Source organism: Schistocerca serialis, chromosome 5 (genome assembly GCF_023864345.2).
Source record: "Schistocerca serialis cubense isolate TAMUIC-IGC-003099 chromosome 5, iqSchSeri2.2, whole genome shotgun sequence".
In the NCBI taxonomy this organism is placed as follows: domain Eukaryota; kingdom Metazoa; phylum Arthropoda; class Insecta; order Orthoptera; family Acrididae; genus Schistocerca; species Schistocerca serialis.
Window position 1 is genome coordinate 716,131,729 of NC_064642.1, and position 14,222 is coordinate 716,145,950.

The following is a 14,222-nucleotide window of genomic DNA, read 5'->3' on the forward strand; positions in this document are numbered from 1 at the left end:
TTTTTCCTACTTCTCCTTCAGTGGTGTTCAGTCACTCAGCCAACCTCCACAATATCCTTCTCCATCTGGCCACTCCCAAACACAACCCCTTTCCACATGTACCATATCCCTGTGGATAGCCCAGGTGTAAGATCTGCCCGATCCATCCACCCAATTCTTCCCATTCCAGTACTGTCACAGGCTTATCCCACCCCATCAGAGGCTGGGCCACTGTGAAAGCACCTATGTCGTGTACCAGCTCTGCTGCACTCATTGCTCAGCTGTTTCTATTAATATGACTACCAACCAGCTATCTGCCACGATTAATTGCCACTACCAAACTGTGACCAAGAGCACAATGGGCCACCGTGTTGCACAACATGCAGCTGAACATAACAAGCTGTGTCTCAATGGCTGCTTCACAACACAGGCTGTCTGTATCCCCCTTTCCACCATCAGTTTTTCTGAACTGCACAGATGGGAGTTATCCTTACAACACATTCTCCACTCCTGAAATCATCCAGGCCTCAAATTATGGTAACTCATTGCCTGCCCCCCCCCCCCCCCCTCCCAAAAAAAATTTCTGCACCTCTGTCCTATCACCTCCTCCCAACTCATGTCCACTCACCTTCACTGTGTGCTATTGTCTGCCAATACAGCCACCAATCTTTCCTCCTTTTCTGCTCCTCTCCTTTGCACTCCCTTTTCTTTCCTTCCCTTTCCTCCCCCCCCCCCCCCCTCCCCATCCCCCATAGATTGTTGTTACTGTTCGATGCATTACAGCTTCAGTTTGGCGTGAGCAACCAGAGATAGTGGTTATGTGTACAAGAGATGTACTTGCTTTTGTGAAAGCACATGTATTTTTCTTTTCTGATGAAGGCTCTGGCTGAAAGTTTAAAGTGTAATAGTCTTTTCAGTGTGTATGTCTGCATCTCAATGTGTCAGCTCTACAGTGAGTAGCAACCTACCTTGCCAATAACTTATTATTCCATCCTGGACTTTCCACTGTTTGATAAAAGTATTAACTTTGTGATACGTGTAATATATTAAGTTCGTTACAAGTGCAAGTTCTGTAATGTCAGATGTACGCAAATAAACAAAATTCATTGCACAGATAACCCTTCAATGTAATAACTAAATATAATAAAAAAATAATCAAAATGTTAAACACATAGAATAAAAATACAGTCAAAACTTATGTTTTGATGAGCACTAAAATTATATTTGTCCCTTGGTGACCACCTTGACAAACGTATTATGTTGTTGTTGTGGTCTTCAGTCCTGAGACTGGTTTGATGCAGCTCCCCATGCTACTCTATCCTGTGCAAGCTTCTTCATCTCCCAGTACCTACTGCAACCTACATCCTTCTGAATCTGCTTAGTGTATTCATCTCTTGGTCTCCCCCTACGATTTTTACCCTCCACGCTGCCCTCCAATACTAAATTGGTGATCCCTCGATGCCTCAGACCATGTCCTACCAACCGATCCCTTCTTCTGGTCAAGTTGTGCCACAAACTTCTTTTCTCCCCAATCCTATTCAATACTTCATAATTAGTTATGTGATCTACCCATCTAATCTTCAGCATTCTTCTGTAGCACCACATTTTGAAAGCTTCTATTCTCTTCTTGTCCAAACTATTTACCGTCCCTATTTCACTTCCATACATGGCTACACTCCATACAAATACTTTCAGAAATGACTTCCTGTCACTTAAATCTATACTCGATGTTAACAAATTTCTCTTCTTCAGAAACGCTTTCCTTGCCATTGCCAGTCTACATTTTATATCCTCTCTACTTCGACCATCATCAGTTATTTTGCTCCCCAAATAGCTAAACTCCTTTACTACTTTAAGTGTCTCATTTCCTAATCTAATACCCTCAACATCACCCGACTTAATTAGACTACATTCTATTATCCTCGTTTTGCTTTTGTTGATGTTCATCTTATATTCTCCCTTCAAGACACCATCCATTCCGTTCAACTGCTCTTCCAAGTCCTTTGCTGTCTCTGACAGAATTACAATGTCATCGGCGAACCTCAAAGTTTTTATTTCTTCTCCATGGATTGTAATACCTACTTCGAATTTTTCTTTTGTTTTCTATACTGCTTGCTCAATATACAGATTGAATAACATCGGGGAGAGGCTACAACCCTGTCTTACTCCCTTCCCAACCACTGCTTCCCTTTCATGTCCCTCGGCTCTTATAACTGCCATCTGGTTTCTGTACAAATTGTAAATAGCCTTTCGCACCACCGTATTTTACCCCTGCCACCTTTAGAAGTTGAAAGAGAGTATTCCAGTCAACATTGTCAAAAGCTTTCTCTAAGTCTACAAATGCTAGAAACGTAGGTTTGCCTTTCCTTAATCTTTCTTCTAAGATAAGTCGTAAGGTCAGTATTGCCTCACGTGTTCCAGTATTTCTACGGAATCTAAACTGATCTTCCCCGAGGTTGGCTTCTACCAGTTTTTCCATTCGTCTGTAAAGAATTCGTATTATTATTTTGCAGCTGTGGCTTATTAAACTGATTGTTCGGTAATTTTCACACCTGTCAATACCTGCTTTCTTTGGGATTGGAATTATTATATTCTTCTTGAAGTCTGAGGGTATTTCACCTGTTTCATACATCTTGCTTCTCAGATGGTAGAGTTTTGTCAGGACTGGCTCTCCCAAGGTTGTCAGTAGTTCCAATGGAATGTTGTCTACTCCCGGGGCCTTGTTTCGACTCAGGTCTTTCAGTGCTCTGTCAAACCCTTCACGCAGTATCATATCTCCCATTTCATCTTCATCTACATCCTCTTCCATTTCCATAATATTGTCCTCAAGTACATCGCCCTTGTATAGACCCTCTATATACTCCTTCCACCTTTCTGCTTACCCTTTTTTGCTTAGAACTGGGTTTCCATCTGAGCTCTTGATGTCCATACAAGTGGTTCTCTTATCTCCAAAGGCCATTTTAATTTTCATGTAGGCAGTATCTATCTTACCCCTAGTGAGACAAGCCTCTACATCCTTACATTTGTCCTCTAGCCATCCCTGCTTAGCCATTTTGCACTTCCTGTCGATCTCATTTTTGAGACGTTTGTATTCCTTTTTGCCTGCTTCATTTACTGCATTTTTATATTTTCTCCTTTCATCAATTAAATTCAATGTTTCTTCTGTTACCCAAGGATTTCTACTAGCCCTCGTCTTTTTACCTACGTGATCCTCTGCTGCCTTCACTACTTCATCCTTCACAGCTACCCATTCTTCTTCTACTGTATTCTTTCCCCCATTCCTGTCAATTGTTCCCTTATGCTCTCCCTGAAACTCTGTACAACCTCTGGTTCTTTCAGTTTATCCAGGTCCCATCTCCTCAAATTCCCACCTTTTTGCAGTTTCTTCAGTTTTAATCTACAGGTCATAACCAATAGATTGTGGGTAGAGTCCACATCTGCCCCTGGAAATGTCTTACAATTTAAAACCTGGTTCCTAAATCTCTGTCTTACCATTATATAATCTATCTGAAACCTTTTAGAATCTCCAGGGTTCTTCCATGTATACAACCTTCTTTCATGATTCTTGAACCAGGTGTTAGAGCATATCTGTGCAAAATTCTACTAGACGGCTTCCTCTTTGATTTCTTCCCCCCAATCCATAATCACGCGCTACGTTTCCTTCTCTTCCTTTTCCTACTACCTAATTCGTCACCCATGACTATTAAATTTTTGTCTCCCTTCACTACCTGAATACTTTCTTTTATTTCATCATACATTTCTTCAATTTCTTCGTCATCTGCAGAGCTAGTTGGCATATAAACTTGTACTACTGTAGTAGGTGTGGGCTTTGTATCTATCTTGGCCACTATAATGCGTTCGCTATGCTGTTTGTAGTAGCTTACCCCCATTCCTATTTTCCTATTCATTATTAAACCTACTCCTGCATTACCCCTATTTGACTTTGTGTTTATAACCCTGTAGTCACCTGAGCAGAAGTCTTGTTCCTCCTGCCACCGAACTTCACTAATTCCCACTATATCTAACTTTAACCTATCCATTTCCCTTTTTAAATTTTCTAACCTACCTGCCCGATTAAGGGATCTGACATTCCACGCTCCGATCCGTAGAATGCCAGTTATGTAATCCATTATTAATTCAAGGTGTTTCCCCAGAAAGATTAAATATTTGCCAACGTTGGGCCCCTCTATAAGAAGGATGACCCCACAGATGCCAGTAACTACTGCCAAGTTTCATAGCTTACATCATTTTCTCAAAATTCTTGTGAAGGTATTGCATTCCAGGATTGCTGTCCACCCGTAAAGTAATGGGATACTTAGCCAACCACAGTTTGGATTTCAAAACTGTAGACCTACTGATCTCCTCTGTATAACTGATCCAACTTACATTAGTATACTGAAGAATACACACGTCAGTACTACAGCTTTTATTGGAATTTATTAAAAGATTGATAAATTCATAACTGAAAGAGGAGATAGGCAAGACCATACCATTTCAAACTACCATTCTCACTTGTGCTATAGGCAGCTTTCAGATTGTTAATCTGTGAAAATGAAGAAGAAATGTGGGTTAATGGACATACCTGAACTACTTTCAATTTCTTGCTGACACTGTACTGTTCAGTTCTAATGCAGATAAGCTACAAAATAAATAGAAACAATTAAAAGAGTACTTTTGGAAGTAGGCCAGAAAATCAATTCCAATATGTCATTAAGACGTATAAAAACAAATTAAAAAAGAAAATAGTAGGAAATAAAAATGAAGTTATAGAACCAATAAAAACAAGTTCTTGTATTTACAGCAGCTGATGGAAACAACTGGATGGACAGGCTCTCTCTCTCTCTCTCTCTCTCTCTCTCTCTCTCTCTCTCTCTCTCTCTCTCTCTCACACACACACACACACACACACACACACACACACACACCAATTAAGTAGGTCTTAGAACTAAGCTCTCAGTGTGCGTGTGAAGTGAACTTATTACCAGTTGCAATGAGACACGAAATGTTAAAGTGAACCTATTCAAAAGCTGAGGTTTTCATAGCAAGCTGTGGATGCTGTGGGTGGATGTGTATCACAAACTGCTAGGAGATACAGGAAGCTAAACAATTTAACCAGGAAACGGACTGGGGTGGAAGATGTAAATATGACTATAGAAAATGTAATGGTGATGGGTGGGACACACAGCCAAGTGAATAGATGGCAGATACAGCAAGGAATCTTTTACTGGATTCAATGAGGGGAAAAAAGGACTGAACTGACAACCTAACAGAAGGTGGGTACATGACATTAGGAAACATGCTTGAGCAGTATGAATTTGCGTAGCTAAAGACCATATTTCATGGGAAAGTCTACAAAAGGCCTTTAAACAGCAGTGGATGTCACAATTTATCTATTTGTGCCACCAAACCATTCTTGTATAAGACAAACACATGGTGATACACAAAACATACATTATGATATTGGGCAAGTCATACTATAATGTCATGGTTGAAGACATGAGGTGATATGATGATAAATTACAAACACAATTATACAGAGATATTAATTATTACTATGTTGTTTTAGTTCCATGTCCCACTCAAACATACACAAAATAAGCACCTAATTGGTGCAGTCACAGATTACAACTTATTACATGGCTATTACAATTTTCACATTTCCCTTGTCCACACTCTTAAAGTAGAAAACTGGCACAGCTGAAGATGGTACAAACACAAAACGTTTATCTCCCACACATTTTTACATTAGTGTTTATTTCATTTACAACAAAACCATTCCTGCAATTGATTTCATAATTTTTGTTCATATATGGAGCAAAAATTCAGATACAGTGCAAAAGCAATGATCATGCAAGAAGGTTTTCAGACTCCTATTACACAAAGACAGAGGCTTCATGTTTTCTTTATTTTTTATTTCTGATGGCATACTGATGTAAAGTTGAATGACTTGTTTAAATGCTGAATTTTTTAAAGGCAGAGATATCTTTGAACACTGACTTTCATTTTCTGCCTCTCACCATAATCATGGACATACATATTTTTTGATGAATTTTACACTGCTACTTATTACAAAGTTATACATTTCTGGTATGTAGAGACTGCTAACAAGTGAAATGACCGATTTTTGAAAGTGAAGTCCACAACTGTCCGTTGGCTTTGCACACTTCACTGCTCTCACAGGTCTCTTCGGAACGAGGAGAATGAGACATATGGATTATCTCCCCAGAATATGATTCCATACTGCATTACACTATGAAATTGAGCACAACAAACAGTAAATGGTCTCTCAGATTTTGCAGCATGCAAGGATGCATAAGGCATAGCACACTTTACTCAGCTTACTATAAGTTTCACTGATGTGCATTTACCATTTTAAGATGTTCTGGATCTACAGGTCTAAATATCTTGTTGCTGATGTAGAAAATGGAAGATATTTCAGAGCTATTTATTTTCATATTGGGCATAAATTTCTTGGTTCTCAGGTGAAAGTTCAGGTAGGTTGTTTTCCTTCTGTCGACCACCACATTATTTCTGGCAAACAAATTACTCAATTCACCTGCAACTCCTATTACGGAACAGAATTGGTCCAAGCATTGAACCTTGGGCACACCTTGTGCAACATCTCCATAATCAGAATAGTAAATTTTTGATATGCCCTGTATCTTTGTCTAGTCAAATTTTGCAGTCTATAGCATGAATCACACTTGACACATCTTGGAAGACCCCTCATGATGAAAATTCGGATTTATAAATCTATCAATGCAGTTGTGAAGCAAGATTAATTTTTAACATGCTGTCAACAATGAGGTCACTGTAGATCAAGGATACGCTCAAATATTACAAGGTTGGGCACTTGACTGGTTGTGCCCCTTTTAGAGGAAAAATCTCATTTGTTTTTAATAAATTTGGGGACATCATGAAAACTTTAAATCTGGATATAATCAGCAATAAATAAATCAACAGCCATATTTTCATCTCTGATTTATTCCAGAGGCAACTGATTTTGGCATTCCATTATGCCATCATCATGCCCTCTATAGTGACGCAGTGTCCGAGCTTATATTGGCAGAAAAAATATCATGCAAAAGCAAATCAGTATCCACACCAAAATATGTAATATGACTACAAACTTGTAAACAATCTGTGCTCAGATTGTTTATGAGTGTAGAACCATTTTACATATGCTGGTATGGCTATTGGTTCGCTTTTGCATTATATTTTGTCTAGCAATATAAGCTTGGCCACTATGGCACCATAGAAGGCCTGATGATGGCATAATGGAATGCCAAAACCAGATCCTGCTGGAATAAACCAGAGATGAAAATACAGCTGTTAGTTTATTTATTGCTGGTTAATGTCATCCTAACATCCCTCCTAGCAAGGATGGATGAAATGAATCTAAAACTGGATGTTCATAAGGGATTTCAACACATCTCCAAAATATGGGTCCAGTGTCTTCAGCACAGTGTTACTTTGCTCAATTTAGTAATTAGAGAACAATGAGAGGCATTTTTCTGAATGACTCATATATCCAGTAATAACACCCGCCCAGATAAAGAGAGATACATAAATACACTTTCTGTCAAACATTTATAGAAGTCACTGAGGAACAGACACAAACTTACCAATATCCTTGTAGAAATGCTACATTTCTCAGCTACCTTCTCACATCTCTTCTGAATGTTTGGGGTTTCACTTTCATAATCTCTGAATCCTATATCTTTCAGGTATTGGTCCAGAGGATGGCCCTGTAATAAACAAAATATCTTAAATTAATACTCATCACTTCATTGTATAGCACACAACTAAGCAGCAATTACATATAAGTCAGACTGGAGGGGGGGAAAAGTCTACTTCCAATATGAGATCCATCAATGTGTATAAAAAAAATGTGTCACTTAATCCACCCTACTCAATTATTTTTGACAGGCGTTTGATAAGTAATGCAGTAGCCACCAGAAAGACAGCAGGAGGCGCACATCGCCACGGCGCGTCACGGACAGTAGTTGCCGCAAGTAAAGTCCCGTCCACCAGAGGGCACGTGAGAATTCGGCCGCGACCTCTACTGGCGGAACAACAACAACCCAGCCAGCACAGGTCATGCCCAGTCAGTTCACATCGGGCATGCCTATCAGACGGTTCCCGGTCTACAGTATGTGAAGTGCGACGGAAACGTGAATCGTGTTACTACACAACTGGCGATGAGGATGGGATCTTCTTTCGCGTGTTGCGTCGTTGTTCCGGTTTCGCAGCTTATCCACAGCATGGAGGATTTAGTGTGGGTTTTGGTTGAGCAGCAGACGGAGCTCATGGCCACCATGAAACAAGTGCTTCCAGCGTTGCTCTCCACGCAGTCTGCTCCAGCGCCGTTCCCTCCTCCCTTTCCCCCGTATGAAGAGACGGCGGAGGATTGGGACGCATATGAACATCGCCTTCGGCAGCATTTCCAGGCGTTTCATGTTGCCGATGCGGAGGTATGTCGTGCTCTTTTCTTGTCTTGGATATCTCCCTAACTGTATCAAGTTTTGCGGCAGCTGGTGCCGTTGCAGGAGCCCTCGTCCTTGTCTTTTGACGCATTGTGTTCATTGCTGTCTTCATATTATCGCCGCCGCGCGCATGTTGTGGCGGCTAGGGTCGAGTTCTATCAATGCAAGAAACAGCCCCATCAGTCTTACCGGACATGGGCCGCTACCCTGCACGGTCTTAGTCACAAGTGTCATTTTGTCACGGAGCAGTCGCGAGAGTCGTACGCCCACGTTATGGTACGCGACGTCATTGTTCGTTCGGCCCCAGATAGGGAGGTCTGGCAATGGGCCCTGCTGTTGGAAAACCCTTCCCTTGAGGAAGTGCTGTCCATTGCTCAATCGTATGAAGTCTCTCACGCCACAGGTCAACAGTTGGAAGCGTGGTGCGATGTCGCGGCAGTTCAGGGCGGCGCAGCCGCGTCCACTGTGTCTGGGGTGGACAACGTGCGAGCGGTACAATTCAGCCATTACGGTCGCTCCCGCACGGCGTGTAAACAGAGTTCCGACCGCCGGCCCCTGTTACCATCCTGTGCGTCATGCTATATACATCATGATCGGTCAGAGTGGCCCCAGCATTGGGCAGTTTGTCACAAATGTAATAAAAAAGGACACATTGCTAAAGTTTGCCGCTCAGGCTCAAAAGAATCGAAGGAAGCAGGTACAGAGGGCATGGACACTGACATTCAGAAAGTTTCATCGGGCCAGGTTCTAGACGCATCGGCACACAAACTCTTTATCAAGGTGCCAGTTTGGTCACGCTGATTACAACTGCAAGTAGATATGGGCGCGGCAGTTTCCTTGTTGAATGCACAAACTTATTCCGACCTTGGGTCGCCCCCATTGGCGCCAGTTTACCGGCGTGTACATGGTAAACCGCTACTGGGTCAATTCACTACCGACCGTACTTACAAATCAGTCACTCGGCCTCTGACTTTTATTGTTGTCAGTGATGCAAGCTCCGCTAACCTTTTTGGATTGGATGCCTTTCAAGCTTTCAGTTTTTCTATCACAGACACCATACAGTTGGTCTCCGACGATGTTCCCTATCAATCATTGGAATCTTTGATCTCTGACTTTAAGGATATCTTTGAGGAGGGCCTGGGGCGTGTTTCAGACTTTGAAGCTCATTTCATGTTGAAGGCGTCAGCTTGCCCGCGTTTTCTACACGCGAGGCAGATCCCCTTGGCTCTCCAGGTAAAAGCAGAGCTCGACCGGCTGACAGTCCTCGGGGTCGTGCTTCCCATTTCTTCAAGTGAGTGGGCTTTGCCCCTCGTTATTGTCAGGAAACCCTCAGGAAAATTACGTCTTTGTGGCGATTTCAAGGCCACCATTAATTCCCAATTGGTGGTGGACACCTATCCCTTGCCTCGTTCTGATGAATTGTTCTCCGGCGTGGCGGGAGGCCAATATTTTTCGAAAATCGATCTTTCGGAGGCTTATCATCAGATACCACTTGATGAGGACTCCAAACGGCTGGCAGTCGTCAACACCCCATTTGGCCTTTACCAATACCGGCGGTTGGCCTTCGGAATATCCATTGCCCTGGCAATATTTCAGCATTATCTTGAGCACGTCACGTTGACAATCCCTCATTGCATTAATTACCTGGACGACATAACTGTCACGGGCCACAGCACGAAGGAAGACTTGCACAACCTTCAAACCCTCTTTCTCAAATTCAGGTCCGTGGGCCTGCGTTGCAACCTGCGTAAGTTGAACTTCTTCAAATCGTCCATTGACTATGTGGACTACACCATCTCTCGGCACGGCATCCAGCCGCTAGGAAGTTTGGTCCAAGGTATTGTCGACCTTCCGCGGCCCACTTCGCTGAAGGAGTCACAAGCATTTTTAGGCAAGATTGCCTATTACCATCGGTACATTCCCGGGGCTTCCACCATAGCCCACCCCCTGTACTGCCTTCTGCGCAAGGGTGTTCCTTTTGATTGGTCACCTGCATGCGAGCGAGCATTCACCTCGTTGAAGGGCCTCCTCACGTCAGCGCCTTGTTTGGCTACTTTTGACCCCAATAAGCCATTGGTCCTGGCTACAGATGCTTCGCAGTATGGGGTGGGGGCGGTCCTGGCCCATCGCAATGCAGATGGCTCTGAGCAGCCACTGATGTTTGCATATAAAACTCTTAGTCCTGCACAGGCCCATTACTCCCAGGTGGAAAAAGAGGCTTTGGCCATTGTCTACGCTGTTACTAAGTTTCACCCTTTCTTGTATGGCACGAAGTTTCAGTTAATCACTGACCATAAGCCATTAATATCGCTATTTGGCCCCGCCTCTCAGATTCTGGATAGGACGGCCCACAGACTGCAGTGCTGGGCGTTGTTCCTCTCTAAGTACCATTATGACATTCATTTTCACCCTACCGGGCAGCATGCCAATGCCGGCACTCTTTCCCGTCTTCCGGTGGGTCCGGATCCTAAGTTCGATCGGGAGGAGATTATGTGTTTTCATTTGGATGTGGCGTCCCACCAAGCAGTTGATGGCTTCCTGATCACTAGTTCTAGAGTTGCCAGGGAAACGGCAGCTGACCCAGTTCTCTGGCAAATAGTTCACTTTGTTCAGCAGGGGTGGTCGCCCCGACCTCCAGGCCGCGCCTCGGACCTTCTTCGTAATTATTTTGTTCTACGAGACCACCTCTCAGTCTTGGAAGGAGTTCTCCTTCTAGCTACCGATGATACAGCTCCTCGCGTGTTTGTTCCTGCAAGTTTGCGAAGGGAGGTCCTCACGTTATTACATGACGGGCACTGGGGTGTTTCCCGTACTAAAACCTTGGCTCGCAGACATGTGTACTAGCCCAGTATTGACAGAGAAATTGAGCACTTGGTAGCCGCCTGTTCCCAGTGTGCGAGACAACAGGCGTCTCCCAGGTCAGCATTCTCTTCAGGGCCGCCTGCAACCCGGCATGAGAACGTGTTCACATAGATTTTGTGGGCCCCTTTCTTAACGGCTTTTGGCTCATTGTCATTGATGCTTATTCCCGATTCCCATATGTGGTTCACTGCTTCTCAACCACTTCAGAAGTTACAATCCAGGCACTAGCAAAAATCTTTTCTGTGGAAGGTCTGCCAGTCACCCTGGTATCGGAAAATGGACCTCCGTTTATTTCGCAGACCTTCCAGGATTTTTGTAGGTGCTTCGATATTTGGCACGTTTGCTCTGCCCCCTTCATCCACAATCGAATGGGGAAGCCAAGCCCATGGTGCACACATTTAAGACGCAGATGAAAAAGTATGTGCACGAATTTCCTGTGGAGGAGGCGTTGATGTTTTTCCTGACGGCATACCGGACCACACCGATGGGAGAACGCAGCCCCGCAGAGCTCCTCCACGGGAGCCAACCTAGCACTCTGCTGCACCTCCTCCAGCCTGGTCCTCGCCAGTCTTTGTAAAACGGGGTACCCGGCTCTCCAACGGGTATGTAGGTCTGGGCACGTGGGTTTGGTCACAATCCACATTGGATACCGGCAGTGGACCTGCGCCGCAATGGCCGCCGGCTCTATACCTTGCAAGCGGGGCACCAGGAGGTACGTCATCACTAAAATCAGCTACGTCCAGGTTTGGACGCCCATCCTCCGACCCCTCGGGCGCCGATTTCCCCCATTGCTGGCACCCGTGTTTTCTCAGGGGACACTACCGCCCCTCCCATCTATAACTCCGCCACGCTGCGATGGTTCTCAGCCTTGGCGGCCTCCAGTAGCTCCAGCACCGGCATCGCCATCGTTAGAGATGCCCCGGCGAGAGCCGGCCCCCTCACAGGCCCGGTTTCTCAGGAGGCTGGTTCACCTGTGGTCGTCCCTTCCCCATCGTCCCCGCCACTGGGTCTTGCCCTTCCCGAGGTGGACCGAGATCCGGAGTTCAACGGCTTGTCGCCCGTTGTGTCCCGGGCTCCGGTGGTGGGCCAACGGGGGCCTCTTCATGTGGGTCACTTCCAGCCGTATTTGAAAGTTCCGGCTCGAGGGTTGGCAGATCCCCTCGACTCCAGCCTTCCAATGGACGTGGAGGTCATCGCTACTGCACGACACTCCACCTTCTGACACAGTGGATCGCAGTGGCTCCACCCCCCGAAGGAGGAGGAGGAGTGCAGTAGCCACCAGAAAGATAGCGGGAGGTGCACATCGGCATGGCGCGTCACGGACAGTAGTTGCCACAAGTAATGTCCCGTCCACCAGAGGGCACGTGAGAATTCGGCCGCGACCTCTGCTGGCGGAACAACAACAACCCAGGCAGCACGGGCCGTGCCCAGTCAGTTCACATCAGGCATGCCTATCAGACGGTTCCCAGTCTACACTATGTGAAGTGCGATGGAAACGTGAATCGTGTTACTACAAGCAATGCAACACTTTTTTTCTCAACCAATTTCAGCTGAGAAAACGCAGAATTTGTCTGGGACATTGTGCAATATTCCCACTTCAACCTCTATAGTTCCATGAAATTATGATAGTGGCAGGGCTATACGTAGCCTTCAAAATGGTATCTGTAATGGAGGTGTCCTAAAACCAAAGCATTAATTGGTGCTTGCAGAATGACTATGGAGATCTGGCTGTGAACAAAAGTACAGTGAGTCACTGGGCGAGGTGTCTGTCATCACTGCAACAAAGTCACGCAAATCTGTTCTATCTGCGTGCTGGCCGGCCACACACTATTGTGACTCCTACAGTGTTGGAAAGTGCAGGCAGTCTCATTTGAGCTGATTGACAGATCACAATCAAATACCTTGCTGCACAACTTGATGTGTCTGTTGGTAGTGCTGACACACTCGTCCACCAGTTGGGGCACTCCCAGGTGTGTGCCAACTGTGTTCCAAGCCGCCTAACATAGGGCCATAAAGAATGCCAAAGGACCATCTGTGCAGAACTGCTAGGGCATGACACTTTTTTGTCAAACATCATCACAGGCTATGAAACATGGGTTCATCACTTCAAAGAGGTGAAAAACTGCTGAACTTGGAGAGATGCTACACCACCTCTCCTTCAAAGAAAAAGTTCAAAGTCACACCCTTGGGAGGCAAAGCCACAGCCACAGTCTTCTGGAGCTCTGAAGGAGTTATACTGTTTGATATCCTCCCTCACGGTGCAACAACTAACTCCGAAGTGTACCATGCTACCCTCAGGAAATTGAAGAAATGATTTCAGTGTCTGTGTCGCTACAAAAATGCAAATGAACTTTTTCTCCATGACAATACAAAGCCTCATAAATATCTGCGCAACCGAGAGGATTTCATAAAACTTCAGTGGACTGTTCTTCCTCATCCACCCTACAGCCCAGATCCTGCAACTTCCATCTGTTTTGCACGATGAAGGCTGCACCCTGCGGGAAGCAGTACAGGGATAATGGGGAGGTTATCGATGCAGGAAGATACTAGCTTGATATCAATTGGCAATGTAATACTATGTGGGAATTCAGGCCCCCCTAAGTAAAGTGGCACAAGGTTGTCGCATTGAGCAGAGATTAGTTCAAAATTAGGGTTTTGTAGCTAAAAGAGTGGGGAATAATACGGTTTATTGTAATCCTGAGTAAAATCAACCTGCTTTCAGAAAAAAATGTGTTGCATCACAGTATAAAATGCACATGGCTAGTTATCATTCTCTCATTTTTATTTACTGGAGTTTGCATCTTAGTAACACAGTTCCTGGGCATCACAGTCATGTAGCTTATTCTCCTGTTATAATGGTCTCACTCTGGTCTTCAGTTAGACTCTAATTGTGCT

General features: G+C 44.5%; 1 protein-coding gene across 2 annotated transcripts in view; it reads right to left on the reverse strand.

Moving 5' to 3' along the window:
- The window catches only part of LOC126482319 (vezatin-like), a 111,655-nt gene that overhangs the window by 83,844 nt on the left and 13,589 nt on the right, over window positions 1–14,222 (reverse strand). The window contains exons 2-3 of one of the 2 annotated variants that reach the window (XM_050106361.1): window positions 7,605–7,727; window positions 4,562–4,618 (exon numbers count right to left, since the gene is read on the reverse strand). In XM_050106361.1, coding sequence (XP_049962318.1) covers window positions 4,562–4,618; window positions 7,605–7,727 — 180 coding nt within the window. The remainder of the gene's footprint in view (window positions 1–4,561; window positions 4,619–7,604; window positions 7,728–14,222) is intronic. The other variant, XM_050106362.1, reaches the window with a different exon arrangement.